We start from the raw sequence: 15,085 nt of genomic DNA on the forward strand, positions 1-15,085 counted from the left end.
GTTATATCAGTGACTTAATTGGAAAAGTAAGTCAACGTCGGTTGGTTATCAGTAGCAGGATGGTGCAGCGCCTGACCACGACCCATTGGGGCCGCAGACCAGAGATTCTGGGCCTTGGAGTCTGAACCCAGTTGAGCAAATGAATTTGCACTTTTCGCCTTGTTTGGCGTTGGCGCATATTCCGGATACCATTCCGTTTATTGGAGGGTTAATGTTGGGACACGTGCCGGCTGAAGATGGAAACCACAATGGGTATCTCCAAATATTTTAATCTATACATATTTTTCAGCCTAGGAGTATTGACACAATTTACCCCAGGAGGCGAGGCTACTTTGTTCTCTAAGTAGTCTGGCCTCTTGGTGTAATTGATATCAACCCTCTTAGTATGAAAACTATGTATTATGCTCAAATTCACGTTCTTCTAAAGCATTTTTATTGTTGTCTTTTCTAATCAAACCTTTTTCCCCAAAACAAATTGTGCTCTATGCTTCTTAATTCCTCGTGTTTTACTGTGCAATTTTTACTGAGAACTTGGGCATAATATTTGTTTTAAAGTAACAGTGCGCTGTTGCCCAACAAACGCTGCTGATTCCTTCAAATGAGCCAATCTGTGCAGTTTTACTCAAATAATGTACTTAAAGATGCATTATGACAGAGGTATACAAAAGTTCCCTTCGAGAGAAGTGCATCACAAAGCGGGGTAATTGTATTATGATTCTTCCCAACATCATTTTATATTTGGAGCAAGGTTACTAAACCGAATCACATAGGCGATAAATAGTTCCCTACTCATCATTACTCTATTAGCGCTGCTTAACTATTTGCAAAGGCGCATGCATGCGCTTGTGTGTTTTTGTCCCACGTCAAGACAATCAAGGTTTGTGGGTTGATTGCTGAGGATTTAGTACCAAATAGTTATAGAATTCACCCTAGCACGGTACGATGACCATCTGAAGTTGATGAGCGGGAGAGCAAACAAAACGGGTGAGCCTGGGAAGAATCATATTACGTAACTAAAGTCTTAAGAGGATACAGAGTGACATTCTTGTTCTATTTTTTCCCAACAATTTAGCAGTTTTTCTATCTCATACCCAAACCAGATCCTCCGTTACGACTCTTGTTTTTCCGGTTTTTCTGTCTGACGCACGTCGGCAGTGGATGGTTCCACGATCCAGTCGGCACGCAAGTCAAACTTGAAGGTCCTTGGCGTTGACATTTTTTACAGCAAGTCACCTTGCAAACGCCGCCGACTTGCGCCTGGCTACATTGTCCACTTAGTTTACCGTTCAAAGGAGCTTTAAGAGTTGAGCATGTCGACCCTTTTTGACCAAAAATAAAAACATTACGCTTATCTTCGAGTTGTTTTCTCTACGAGTAAGTTTTTCTCGAATCCGTTCAAACTTTGTTCGTGCGTGACTTTTCTCAACAATTTAGCATTATTTACTTATATCCTGACTCGCCGGTATAATACACATCGGCAGTAAATCACTCCATTCTCCACTCTCCATGCAAGTCAAACTTGAAGGTCCTTGGAGTTGACATTTTTTACAGCAAGTTACATTGCAAACGTCGCCGACTTCCGCATTGCTACATCCTCCGCTTAGCTGACCGTTCGAAAGACCTTGAAGTCTTGAGCATAGCACTCCTATTTGGTCAAAATCAAAACATTACCATTGTATTCAAGTTCCCCAACAAACCCAACGGATTCCTTTAAACTTAAATTGCTCCAAAAATGGCACGTGACGACTCGCAAGCTCGTTAAGGACAAGATAGAACAGGGGAAATGAGCCAATTTGCGCTGATGGTTTTTATCAATTCCGTTGAAAAAAATTTCGTGAGCAATTCTTTCCAAACAATTTAGCTTTATTTTATGTTCCCTTACTGATGCACTTCTGCACTGCACCCATCCAATATCCATCCTTCCCGCAATACATTTTTGTAGGTCTTGGGAGTCTATATCCGGTAGGGCACTTCACCTCGCAAGTGTCGCCGACTTGCGCCTGGGTACAATTTATTATTACGCGCTGATGCGGATCAGATTGAAGTGCTGCGCATGTCACTTCTATTTGGAAAAAAATCAGAACATTACGATCATCTTCAAGTTCCCCAACAAACTCAACGGATTCCATCAAAGTTAAATTATTCCAAAAATGGGACGTCACTGCGTGCAAGCTTGTTGAGAACAAGTAACTTATAAAAGCGAAAATGAGCTCATTTTACTCATATGCTGTACTTATTCCATTAATGCCACAAGAGTAGAAAACCTTTCTTAGTACGCGCCTACTACTTATGAGTAACGTTCCTGCAAATTTTCAGCCTTCTAGGGCCAGCGGTTTGGGTTGGGCGTTGATTATCAGTCAGTCTGTCAGTCAATCAGTCAGGACTTTGATTTATATAGATATAGATTATTTACTTGTATCCTGACTCATCGGTCCGATGCACATCGGCAGTGAACCACTCCATTGTCCATTCTCCATGCAAGTCAAACTTGGAGCTCCTTTGAGTCTGCATCCGGTACAGCAAGTCACCTTGCAAACTTGGCCGACTTGCGCCTGGCTACATACTCCACTTAGCTGGCCGTTCGAAGGATCTTGAAGCGTTGTGCATGTCATTTCTATTTGGTCAAAAATCAGAACATTACCATCATATTCAAGTTCCCAAACAAACGCAAAATGGCTCGTGACGACGTGCAAGCTCGTTAAGAACAAATGAGCCAATTTGAGCTGTTCAACTCAAATAATGCACTTAAAGAACCAGAACTTGTTATCGCTCAAAGCCTCATTTTTATTTAACCGTTGTGCTGTATATGAGAACATTTAAACTTATTATTTTAATCCAAAAACTGTGCATTGCGATAATTATAAACTATTCCATTAAAGCAGATCTTGGGTTATATCTCTCGCGCCAAGAAGCACCGCTAGAGGTAGCAAGAATCGACTAGCTTCCCACCATGTGTAGTGAACTCGGGTGAACTCCGTCTAGCGTTGCCTCTTGTCGCGAGAGAAATAACCTAAGAGGGCGGCCTCCAGCTCATGTGTGTTGGTTTCTCTTCTAGCAATTATTGGAATTATCGTTTTCCTCAATACCGTCAAACTTAATTGGTGAGCAATTATATGTTTTCTTACTGATGCATTTCGGCATTGAAAAGTTCCATTCTCCATCCTTCCCGCAGGTCAAACGTTGAGATCCTTGGAGTCTATGTCCGGTAAAGCAAGACACCTCGCAAACATCGCCGGGTTGTGCACGTCTACATTGTTCACTTTGCTGACCGTTCGAAGGAGCCGGAAGCGTTGGGCATATCACTTCTATTTGGCCAAAAATCAGAACATTACAATCATCTTAAAGTTCCCAAAAAAACGCAGAGGGTTCCTTCAAAGTCAAATTGTTCCCAAAATGGTCAGTGTCTTTGTGAAAGCTCGTTAAGAGCAAGCTAGAAGAGGGAAAACGAGCCAATCTGTGCAGTTTTACTGAAATGATGTACTTAAAGAACCTTAGCTGTGCCCAGAATATAAGGTGTGCAAATACTAATTATATTTCTTATTCTTTGTGCACTAAGTGTGATCTTTTAAAATTGTTATTCCCCCCCCCCCCAAACTGCATTACGAAAATGATAGACGATTGCGTTAATGCTATAAGAGAAGGAACTCTTGGGTTATAGCCTTCGCGCCAAGAAGCACCGCTTGAGGCAGTGAGAATCGGCTAGCTTTCATAAATTTCGTTCAAACTTTCTTCGTGCGTAATTTTTCCCTACAATTTAGAATTATTTTATATATTTAATTACTGATGCATTTCGGCATTGAAAAGTTCCATTCTCCATCCTTCCCGCAGGTCAAACGTTGAGATCCTTGGAGTCTATGTCCGGTAAAGCAAGACACCTCGCAAACATCGCCGGGTTGTGCACGTCTACATTGTTCACTTTGCTGACCGTTCGAAGGAGCCGGAAGCGTTGGGCATATCACTTCTATTTGGCCAAAAATCAGAACATTACAATCATCTTAAAGTTCCCAAAAAAACGCAGAGGGTTCCTTCAAAGTCAAATTGTTCCCAAAATGGTCAGTGTCTTTGTGAAAGCTCGTTAAGAGCAAGCTAGAAGAGGGAAAACGAGCCAATCTGTGCAGTTTTACTGAAATGATGTACTTAAAGAACCTTAGCTGTGCCCAGAATATAAGGTGTGCAAATACTAATTATATTTCTTATTCTTTGTGCACTAAGTGTGATCTTTTAAAATTGTTATTCCCCCCCCCCAAACTGCATTACGAAAATGATAGACGATTGCGTTAATGCTATAAGAGAAGGAACTCTTGGGTTATAGCCTTCGCGCCAAGAAGCACCGCTTGAGGCAGTGAGAATCGGCTAGCTTTCATAAATTTCGTTCAAACTTTCTTCGTGCGTAATTTTTCCCTACAATTTAGAATTATTTTATATATTTAATTACTGATGCATTTCGGCATTGAAAAGTTCCATTCTCCATCCTTCCCGCAGGTCAAACGTTGAGATCCTTGGAGTCTATGTCCGGTAAAGCAAGACACCTCGCAAACATCGCCGGGTTGTGCACGTCTACATTGTTCACTTTGCTGACCGTTCGAAGGAGCCGGAAGCGTTGGACATATCACTTCTATTTGGCCAAAAGTCAGAACATTACAATCATCTTAAAGTTCCCAAAAAAACGCAGCGGGTTCCTTCAAAGTCAAATTGTTCCCAAAATGGTCCGTGTCTTTGTGAAAACTCGCTAAGAGCAAGCTAGAAGAGGGAAAATGAGCCAATCTGTGCAGTTTTACTGAAATGATGTACCTAAAGAACTTTACCTGTGCCCAGAATATAAGGTGTGCAAACACTAATTATTTTTCTTAATCTTTTAAAATTGTTATTTCCCCCCAAAAACTGTGCATTACGAAAATGATAGACGATTGCGTTAATGCTATAAGAGAAGGAACTCTAATGTTATAGCCTTCGCGCCAAGAAGCACCGCTTGAGGCAGTGAGAATCGGCTAGCTTTCATAAATTTCGTTCAAACTTTCTTCGTGCGTAATTTTTCCCTACAATTTAGAATTATTTTATATATTTAATTACTGATGCATTTCGGCATTGAAAAGCTCCATTTTCCATCCTTCTTGCAAGTCAAACGTTGAGATCCTTGGAGTCTATATCCGGTAGAGCAAGACACCTCGCAAACGCCGTTGACTTGAGCCTGGCAACATTGTCCACTTAGCTGACCGTTCAAAGGAGCTTGAAGCGTTGGGCATATCACTTCTATTTGGCCCAAAATCAGAACAATACGCTTATCAAAATAAATCTGATTTGAATTCAAATAAATCTGATTTATATCAACATAAATCTGACTTATATCAACATAAATCTGACTTATATCAACATAAATCTGATTTATATCAACATAAATCTGACTTATATGAAGATTAATCTAATTTATATCAAGATAAATCTGATTTATATCGAAAATAATCTGATTTATATCGAAAATAATCTGAATTTTATCCAATTTAAACAGATTTGGTCGCTCTAACATAAGCACGTTAACCTTGCTTCACTTACCTCTTTCTAAAGCAATTGCGAGTGTACCACCTGAAAAAATTCATTCGAATCAATTTACTTTAAATTTAAAAAAATAATTAAGATTTCTTACCGAAAATTAATGCAACAAAACCTATCATATTTTTCCTTCTAAAACGGAGTGAAGATGAATCAAGCAAATATATTTCGAGTTATTAAAAGGTTTAGCGAATTATAGTAGACCAATCTTGTATTTATATACTTTTAAATCTTGCGTGACGACATTGTGAAACAACGCTATATATTTCCCGTAAAATGTCTACTAAGCGAACTTGCCAAATATTAGACATTATGCAAATTCTGCTGTTGTTAAAGGGATAGTGGCATCTTATTTTGACTACCCTAACCTAAATGCTTGAAAATGTCAAAATTAAATACATAAATACTTGACAATGTCAAAAATATCTAAATACTTGAAAATTTCAAAATTAAATACATAAATACTTGACAATGTCAAAAATATCTGAATACTTGAAAATGTCAAAATAAAGTATTAAATATATGAAAATGTCAAAAATAAGCACTTAAATATATGAAAATGTCAAAAATATCTGAATACTTGAAAATGTCAAAATAAAGTATTAAATATATGAAAATGTCAAAAATAAGCACTTAAATATATGAAAATGTCAAAATGAAGCCCCTATATACTTGAAAATGTCAAAATGAAGCCCCTATATACTTTAAAATGTCAAAATAAAGCCATATATACTTGAAAATGTCAAAATAAAGCCTATATATACTTGAAAATGTCAAAATAAAGCCTATATATACTTGAAAATGTCAAAATAAAGCGCCTAAACACACGAAAATGTCAAAATGAAGCTCTATATACTTGAAAATGTCAAAATGAAGCCCCTATGTACTTTAAAATGTCAAAATAAAGTCCTATATACTTAAAAATGTCAAAATGAAGCCCCTATCCTATATACTTGAAAATGTCAAAAGTGAGCACCTAAATGCAAGTTACTAGATACTCGAAAATTAAGCGCATACGCATTTTTGGTGCGTTATTCAACTTGTTCCTTCTCGATCAAAATGGAGTCTGCTTCAGCAAATTCAAACAGATCGTACCAAGACTGAAACAATTTAATATTTTCATTATAATTTTAGTAATACCCAAAATTCTTGGGCAAATTTTTAAAATATTTTCTGAATTATTCGTACAGTTAATATAACGGTCTCCAATGTGCCCAACGCTGCGTACGATAGCAGTTACTGAACGTAGCTAAAGTGAAATAAGTTATAGATTGAAAAATACACATTAATAGTCTTTAATACTATCAATTTAAACCGTATTAGGGCTAATTTTAATTAAAATTAGTTTTTATTTCCTGGTCATATTCAGATACATTTTAACAACCAGAAAAAATAGATGACTTTATCGTTTCGCACGCTATATTAGTCGAATTGCGTGTATTACCATAAAATTTCTATGTTGTTCTTCCCGTTTTCGAAATGGATTAATGGATTCGAGTTTTTAAGTGTTTGTTACAAACATAGTAATCATTTTTGGTAATCATTATATTATTATCTTTAATAAAAAAGAAATCGTTTACGAAAAATGCATGAAACCGACAACAATATTCGGCCCACAGCCAAATCATCATATTATATTGTATTCGTGATACCAAGAAGTGATATCTAGTTTATTAGGGAAAAGGTATAAATTCACGCCACATTTCCAGCTTTATCTCCAGTCCAAACGTTACGTAGACGTGTCCGGAGTTAATCCCCGCCGCCTCTAAATTACAACCAGCATCTCATTGGTTCTTGAAAACTCACGTCAGCGCGATGCGAATGACGAAAATTACAGTCATATTTTCCGACTGAGGAGAGTGTAGCGAAATAGCCCGGTGGCCTCCTTTTACGTCCCCCTTGTATTTTGAAAGGGGGACTGGGACTATGGCGCGCAAATATTTAGGCATCTTATACCTTCTTCCTAATAAACTAGATATAACTTCTTGGTGCTACGAAGCAATGTGTGTGATATTTCGTAAACAAAATTGTTCTTATTTTTAAAAGGATGAGTGATACACAGTTTTGCAAGTGAAGGGGCGTAGTAAAATCGTTCAAAACTGGACAGACGAAGAGAAAATAGTTTTATAGAACTGTATTCATAAGCGACTTCCCGCCTAAAAACGTCACGTGATTCTAGCAAAGGCCCGAAAAGAACCGTATAACTAGACGTCTTGCGAAACGCTCCAGTTACTTGTGCTAATCTCTATGATTGGTTTAACGCACTGTACGAAATACTCTAGAATGAAAACGACGAAACTGAGTATGTACGCGTAAATGAGTAGTTGAAACAGGCGCTGAAAAGCGTCCAAATTGATCAAAAATAACGTGTTGTCATTGTGTTGTATGGAACAGGGATGAAGTTCGAATTTCATTGCAGGATCCAAATCTTCCAAACAATCTCCTTCGTGCATTCTTCTTAATCTGATATGAAAAGTTGCGTAAATTATTCTTAAACGATGTATATTTCCAGTTGGTCCATTGATTCAACAATGAATTTAACTTTAGGATTAATTTGAAGTTGAATAGTCCATCTAGTGCAGGAATTTAGCGCAATTTTCAGCAATAGATGAAAAGCAACTACCAAAAATGGTGAAGCTATAGTAAAGATTTCACAATATGTGTATTCATGATGAAGGTAGTAACATTAAACATTTACCCCAAGGTAACATCAAATGTGAAGCTAGTTAAGTTTCAGTAATATATCAAATCAAAGGTGAAGCTATAGTTAAGTTTCATCAACATATGAAATCAATGGTGTACATCATAACTACGACGCGGTGCTGCAGCAAATTTTAGAAGATTTACAGACCTTGGGTTTCAGCAATATAACTATCATTCAATGTTTGCAGCTTAGACTACGTTCAGAAATGCATAACTTTCAGCTACCATTTCAGCGGTGCAATTACAAACTCAACAGTTCCACTAGCTTTCTATCAAGCAAAACTACAATCAGATCTATGGTACAGCTACTAATTCAACACCATTTGAACTACAGTACAACGTAAGCTTCATAGAAGTTCAGTGCAGTGATGCGAGATATATTACGATTAAGCCTCAAAATCAAAGAGAACCAAGATTAAATCTATTAAAATTTATGAAACACTCTTACCTCATGTTAAAAAACTGCAGAACATTTTGCGATATATTGCTTTTGAAGTACATCACTTTGGGAACCATCTTGAATGGCTTACTGATTTTTAAGAAACAGGTTCCTACTTGATTGAACCTAGTTTTAATTATGCTCGCACTGGTCGTTGCTGATGTTAAGACAATTCGTTTCTGGTTCTCTATGTCCGACATTAATGGCTCACTTTCGTACAATATTTTCATTGTCGTTACTTGAGTCCGACGTACAACTTCTTTGAAAGCTTCGACTTTCTCGGAATTTTTCTGCTCAGAAATGCTCATAGTGTTAAAATAGGTCATACGCATCTTACATGTTAAATGTTACCAAGAATACATAGATTTCTTCGACTTGGAATACTTAAGAAGCCCTAGGACCCAAACTAATATCTGATTGAAGGTAAGGGGAAGGGCTGAAAACTTTGTTAAACTGCAGACTCCTCCTTCCTCGCGTATCATTGGCTATTGCCAAAAATAGATCAACAGTCGATCCTAGATTTACTCGTTTAGAACACGCAGAGAGAACATATTTACATTCGCGTTCGACACTCATACGTCGCTAGCTAGGTCAGTATCACGTGGTTGCTAAGTTCAAATACATTATGCATGACGTCAGGGGTGACGGTTACTACAACTCCTCCCCTTTAATTGAAGCAGAATGGCCCAGAAAATGACCTGTTAATGATTTCAAGTAGAAGAAATCTATGTGCTCCTGGTCGTAAGCTTTACCTCAACAAATGACGCCGTTGCGGAATCTTTGATCATGATAGGTATGACGTCATTAAAAAGCGTTATGTCACTAATTTCGTCGATGAACCTCTCCTCTGTTGTAACCGAAATCTGTGACGTCACTTCGGCCGATAAAATGATCAAGTAAAACATCGTACTAAAACTCCATATAGCGGCAAAATACGACAAAAGACCGGCATTTTTAATTGCAGCCGGACCTGCAATTTGTACGTAAAATTATTTAATGAAAACAAATTTGTCTTACAAATGACTCACTTGCTCCAACTGCACATTGTACAAAATACAAAAATGGTATCATGTTTTTCCTAGTGTTAATTTTACTAGTATACAGTTTACCAAGGCAATACATTGTTAGAAAACTTAAACAAAGTCCCAGAATTACCTGAAATTAAATATACTTAATTTAAAAATCCGTTAAACTATAATGAAGTTCATAATATTATCCTTAGAAGTAAAGTATATCGATGTCATAATTTACTTTATAATCCCATGACAAGTGAAAATGAAATTCATCCTTCTTTTTGCTACCAACGACGATATTGGCTGAAGTCAATAACACAGGAATTGAAGATTTGAAAGCGTTGAATCTCGAATATGTTAAAGTAGCTGGTGATACGCACACATCGGCTTGCTGTAAAACTCATAATATTTTAGACTAACTATTAGAATTATCTGTTAACATACTGAAATCAGTTTTTACATTTCTTTGTAGATATCCCAAAAGTCCCGTCCATCGATTGCCAGCAACCTTTTTACCCCATGAACCACTCGGGCTACGACTTAAAGTGTAACTGTTAACAAATTTGAAGTTGGATTTTAGGACAATAGACTCAATTCAAATGGGGAGGGGTGGTGCAGTGTCGTCTGTTTGGTATAGGGTTAAGACTTATCATCCGGAGGGTATGTGGGTAACAAAGACATTATACAGGGCTTCAACGTTATCAGTCCACAAAGACATGCCTTGTTTGTAGTCATTAAAACAAGGTGAAGTAACACAGGACTCTAATTTTACTCCGAGATTTGGAAAGAGCATCCAGGGTCAAAGAATATGGGTTCTGAAACATTTAGTTTTGGTTCCCAAACATTGACCCCTAAAATAAGGAAATTGGCACAGATGGGGAGTAAGACATATCAGAGTGTGCGTCTTGTTTAGACAATTTCAATAGCTTCCAATCTAAGAACGTTAATGAGCCTTTATCTAGCAGAAGTGTATGTTTGAAATAGAAGTGTGCCTAAGCTGGCAATGTAAAAGTTGTTCAAAGTGTAATATATTTCACAAGGTAATAATGCACTTGTATTATTTTCTTGTGTTGATAGAAAAGCTCACTTGAGGTTATAATTTCGTTTCAGGATATACAAAAACTTCACCATGTAGCCCTGCAATTCGGAATTGTTTTTGCTTCGATGCATTATGTAGGGCGCAACCTTTTGGGGGAAAAAATATGTTAAGGTGCGTGAACACTGATACGTATTCTCATATTTCAAAATGAGAAAGTTGATCACTTCATTGTAGATCAGTCGTAGATAATCTGTTACGTTTCCATCCATCACAAATTACAATCCATTCCCTGAACTCGTCAGTAGTTTAGCAAAGTTCTATGGGTATTTCAAATCATCTTGCAATTAATTTTTATCAATTATATCAGAAGGGGATAATGGAAGAAGGATGACACTCCGTATCCTCTTTATACTTTAGTTTTGTAACATGATTCTTCCCGGGCTCATGGCACCATTTTGTTTGCTCTCCAGTTCAACAAACTTCAGATGGGCATTGCACCGTGCTGGAAAAATTCTATAACTGTTGGTCAACTAAATCCTCAGCCATCCACCCACAAACCTTGATTGTCTTGACGTGGGACAAAAACACACAAGGGCTTGCGCCTTGGCAAATAGTTAAGCAGAGCAAATAGAGTAATGATATGTAGGGAACTATTTATCGCGTATGTGATTCGGTTTAGTAATTTTGTGCACTACAAATGTAAAATGATATTGGGAAGAATCATATTACAATAACCACGCTATTGGTTGGTACACTTCTCTCGAAGAGTTGTATAATAACCTTCTGATATTAGCCATATATATTCATAGTTATATAAATTTAATATATTTATTCCTCAACTCCCATTAAAAGCAACGACCACGTAGACCTTTTAACAACAACAAAATTTAACAAACCTTTTCGGAAATCCTAAAAAAATGAAGTTCTAAATAGGTCACACTCACGAACAGAGTTGAACGCGTATGCACTTCACTTTTAGTACTTAAAGAAAAAAAGCGTAATGTTATGAACACCATTCAAAAACATTGTGATACTCTTTTAAACGCGAAGAAAAAGCAAAAATATTGATAATCGATAAATGTGACCCTTTATTTTCATCAAACGGTCAACCCGTGTTACAACTAAGAGTGACCCTAAAAAGTGAATGCTTTTAGTAGGGAACACATTAAATGCATTAACTTGTATAACAAAGCATAAGCAAAATAATTTACAGCTAAGTTTACATAAGTCAGCAGTGAAAAACGGACTTGCTAACAAATGAAAGAAATACTGTTGAATGTATCAAGAACGGTGCGAAATTATTTCTAACCGCAAAGGAAACCGATTTTCTAACCTCTACACTGCGCAATTTTCCTAACTCCGTATCTACCAGATACATGACGCTATTGCATTATTTCATTACAACTTACGTAATAATCAATTTATATATCAGGCAGGCACAAACGATTGACGTGTAGGAATTACAATGAATTTCCAGGTGGCAACCATCAAGGAAATCAATTCCACTTTTTCGCAGTTGGCACGTTCAAAGTCCATAAAGGCAAAGTCAGGAACAATGATAGGTATAAATGTTAAAGGGTATGAGAAGCTTCGTTTGAAAAACCTCTGAGTTATATAGCAAAAGATAGAATTAATTACTGTGAATTCAAAAATATAAAGCTTTTAATTCTCCGATTTCTACTTATTTGGCAATATGCATTTGAAAATGCTTCATATGAAATTATTTAAAATCCATTTTTTAAAGTTTTTAAGAAAGGCTACAACGTTTTCTTGTTTTTGACGTCACACACGCGAGATGGTGCCACTCTCTCCGCTATCAAAGCATGGACAGAGCTCGAGACGCGTATAGCTCGCGCTGGCGCTCGCGCGTATAGGTTTCCCGCGCTTTTTTCCTCAACGTCATAGTGATGTCATAAACCAACCGAACAAGCTGACAAGACAAAATTATTTATACATCGAAACTGAGTTTTCGTGATTTTCCAATCGATTTTAAAAATAGAAACTTTGGTTCAATTATATTAAAAACTTTATATTTTGAAAGTAGAGACTTGAAAGTGTAATATAATACCACTTTCGTGCTAAAATATGATACGAAATTGTAAATTCCCATACCCTTTAACGTTTGATGGATTCCCATCTCTTACTTATCATGAGGCATTTTGGCTTTTGCTTGTATGTCCGTTCAGTAGCGAATAAATATGACTTGCAATCCCCCAGAGTCAGAGGGAAATTCGTATTCTCTTCCTCTGCGCATGGGCGAAACTTTAAACCCACCAATCAGGAGCCTCCGGAGACTACAGTTCCTTTTCCCCCACGTCGCCTAAATCCTTTCGACTCACTTTAAAAATATCCCACATCCGCAGTTACTTAAGTGGCCATATTTTGGTACAAAGTGGGAATCCATAAGCGCGATGCCTCACTGACGTCACATAAGCCTCAAGTTACTCTTTGAATCTAGAAATCTGAACAAAAAGACAGCGCCATCTAGCAGGTGTCCAATATTGCGGCTTTTGGAGCAACGACAGAGTTTTGGCATATGTAATATTCAAAATAAATGATACAATTTTATCGGTTATAAAATAGGGGGATGTAATGCGAGCTCATTGTGAGTTCCATGATCGCCAAAATATCCCGCTTTTCTTGTTTTCTTTATAATTATCCCATCTTAATAACGTCAATAAACTACACAATTCTTGACTTAAAATCTATAAACTCTGGTCGGTGCTTTTGGTACCAACCAAGGGTTCGTGACGAAAACGTTCATTTGGTCAAAACATAAGTGCGGTAAATGTGTTTCTTTGATACGCTTTTAACGGTAAAAATGCGAGAACTTTACTCTAGTTGGAAAATTGGAACGAAAGTGTTCATATCAAAAACGTGCAGCACCAAACTATTTGGGCGTAACCTAATAAAAAGGGGAATTAGATCTAAGGACAGAAAAAACCTAATGTTTGTGAAGCCAGGTTATCATTAAGGAAAAATGACACTGAAGTCATCATCATATCAACAGTTGTACTTATTCTTTTTAGTTTATGACTATAACTGCAAAATTTCGAACATTAATTGCTATGCTGCATCCCATCAAAATTCGAATTTTAAAAAGCATTCACGTCCCACTTGCTCTCTCACTGGTACTAACAACAAATGACCACACCACGCCCCTTTTAACTAGTTTAACGGTTTTTTATTTTTTAGGTGCAGGCTTCTGATGTGAACTTCGGTGGGGATTATAGGCTTCTGCCTAAACCAGGTGAAACGATTCAGATAAACATAAAATTGTATTTCGAAACCTTCATGAAAATTCACAAACTAAAGCTAGACTGCAAAGCGTGTTGTGCATTAATTTGGTTAAGTGCGTTTTGGAGCGCAATTATGCATGTATCGCTCCATTTAACAACTGACTTAGCGAAAAATATGACACGTGTCGGTGGGTGCCGAACGTCGGCGGAGTGACACGATATAATAAAGCTCATAGAAACAAAGTTATCACTGACAAGTAATTCAAGGTGAAATAGTCCTAGCAACTAAGTTCGCTGACACTGCTATTATCAGAAGCGTATCACATGAAGTAAAAATTTCAAATAATTTCCGAAATCTAGACAAGTCCTTGCATTCAAAAGTGGCAAGTTTGGCAAAAGCTTGCAATTTTCTTTAACTTTTTCTCTCATTTCTATTTCCATCGGATTCAAAGAAAAATAAATGAGATGGAATTAATTTTACACTTATTAGGCCTAACAGCGTAAGTTCATAAGATATGTTCCAAACATTTACGAGATAGTCAACTCATTTTTTCGTTTGTTGACGTTGCAATTTACGATATAACTTCGTCACGTAGTAGAACTTCGAGTTCATCGTATTAAAATTAATTTCAAATTAAAGTCATTTGCAAAAATAGAACGGAAAGCACCCGGGTTATGCACCGTGATTGAAGACAAATGAAATAAGGATGGGCGTGCATATTACATAATAAAAGTGCAAAAAAGAGTTATGAAAATGGAGTCGCAACTTTCAATTTATGCAATGGAACTTTTTTAAACTCAGTCTGACTTTGGAACTCGATCTTTGTGGGTCCATCACGTGCGTGATTTCATGCACCAAAAGGCATCGTGTTGAAAGAATTTATTAAATATCTGAAAATTGCCTGATTTTGTTAATTTTTTAAAATTGCCTGATTTTGTTAATTTTTTAAAAATTACTTGACTTTGTTAAATTTCTTGTAATTGCCTGAAATTCTTAAATTTCTTAAAGTTGCCTGACTTATTTAAATTTTTTTAAATTACCTGACTAATTTTATTTTCTTAAAATTACCTGACTAATTTTATTTTCTTAAAATTACCTGACTTT

The 15,085-nt window shown here is 36.8% G+C and overlaps 3 protein-coding genes and 1 long non-coding RNA gene across 5 annotated transcripts; 1 reads left to right on the forward strand and 3 right to left on the reverse strand.

Annotated features, from left to right (window-relative positions):
* Positions 1-48: 48 nt before the first annotated feature.
* On the reverse strand, positions 49-3,568 carry LOC149678262 (E-selectin-like). The gene is made up of 6 exons (XM_089837025.1): positions 3,126-3,568; positions 2,414-2,614; positions 1,883-2,062; positions 1,445-1,645; positions 1,092-1,319; positions 49-230 (listed from the first exon to the last, which is right to left on the reverse strand). The coding sequence occupies exons 1-6, from the start codon at positions 3,139-3,141 to the stop codon at positions 49-51; spliced, it is 1,008 nt and encodes a 335-aa protein (XP_089693151.1). The 5' UTR covers positions 3,142-3,568.
* Positions 3,174-5,669, reverse strand: LOC149678263 (E-selectin-like). Its single transcript, XM_089837026.1, has 7 exons — positions 5,642-5,669; positions 5,551-5,580; positions 5,071-5,250; positions 4,436-4,648; positions 3,782-3,961; positions 3,252-3,338; positions 3,174-3,196 (listed from the first exon to the last, which is right to left on the reverse strand). Exons 1-7 carry the CDS (start codon positions 5,667-5,669, stop codon positions 3,174-3,176), a joined length of 741 nt encoding a protein of 246 aa, XP_089693152.1.
* Positions 5,670-6,654: 985 nt separating this feature from the next.
* On the reverse strand, positions 6,655-13,465 carry LOC149678264 (uncharacterized). 2 transcript variants are annotated; one of them, XM_089836257.1, is made up of 9 exons: positions 12,151-13,465; positions 10,966-11,058; positions 10,790-10,887; positions 10,163-10,253; positions 9,941-10,093; positions 9,718-9,844; positions 9,442-9,659; positions 8,699-8,979; positions 6,655-8,010 (listed from the first exon to the last, which is right to left on the reverse strand). In XM_089836257.1, exons 2-9 carry the CDS (start codon positions 11,008-11,010, stop codon positions 7,752-7,754), a joined length of 1,272 nt encoding a protein of 423 aa, XP_089692383.1. In that variant the 5' UTR covers positions 11,011-11,058; positions 12,151-13,465; the 3' UTR covers positions 6,655-7,751. The 2 variants fall into 2 exon arrangements, with proteins under 2 accessions (XP_089692383.1, XP_089692382.1); XM_089836256.1 differs by having other exon boundaries at positions 10,966-13,465.
* On the forward strand, positions 7,777-8,307 carry LOC149678265 (uncharacterized). The gene is made up of 4 exons (XR_016366052.1): positions 7,777-7,849; positions 7,942-8,022; positions 8,095-8,178; positions 8,252-8,307. It is a non-coding gene; the product is annotated as an uncharacterized LOC149678265 (long non-coding RNA).
* Positions 13,466-15,085: the final 1,620 nt, after the last annotated feature.

This window comes from Phalangium opilio, unplaced genomic scaffold, assembly GCF_054372755.1.
Source record: "Phalangium opilio isolate 3A_F unplaced genomic scaffold, DU_Popi_V2 ptg000042l_1, whole genome shotgun sequence".
NCBI lineage: Eukaryota > Metazoa > Arthropoda > Arachnida > Opiliones > Phalangiidae > Phalangium > Phalangium opilio.

Coding starts and splice junctions, on each gene's coding strand:
- LOC149678263 (XM_089837026.1), bottom strand. CDS start 5,669: ATGATAGGTTTTGTTGCATTAATTTTCG. Junction 5,581..5,641: donor TTTTGTTGCATTAATTTTCG/GTAAGAAATCTT, acceptor GAATTTTTTCAG/GTGGTACACTCGCAATTGCT. Junction 4,649..5,070: donor TTCAATGCCGAAATGCATCA/GTAATTAAATAT, acceptor GGGAACTTTAAG/ATGATTGTAATGTTCTGACT.
- LOC149678264 (XM_089836257.1), bottom strand. CDS start 11,010: ATGGATGGAAACGTAACAGATTATCTACGACTGATCTACAATGAA. Junction 9,845..9,940: donor ACTTGTCATGGGATTATAAA/GTAAATTATGAC, acceptor ATTTAATTTCAG/GTAATTCTGGGACTTTGTTT. Junction 9,660..9,717: donor ACAATGTGCAGTTGGAGCAA/GTGAGTCATTTG, acceptor TACAAATTGCAG/GTCCGGCTGCAATTAAAAAT.
- LOC149678262 (XM_089837025.1), bottom strand. Junction 2,063..2,413: donor ACCGATGAGTCAGGATACAA/GTAAATAATCTA, acceptor TTTTCCAAATAG/AAGTGACATGCGCAGCACTT. Junction 1,646..1,882: donor TGCAGTGCAGAAGTGCATCA/GTAAGGGAACAT, acceptor TTGACCAAATAG/GAGTGCTATGCTCAAGACTT.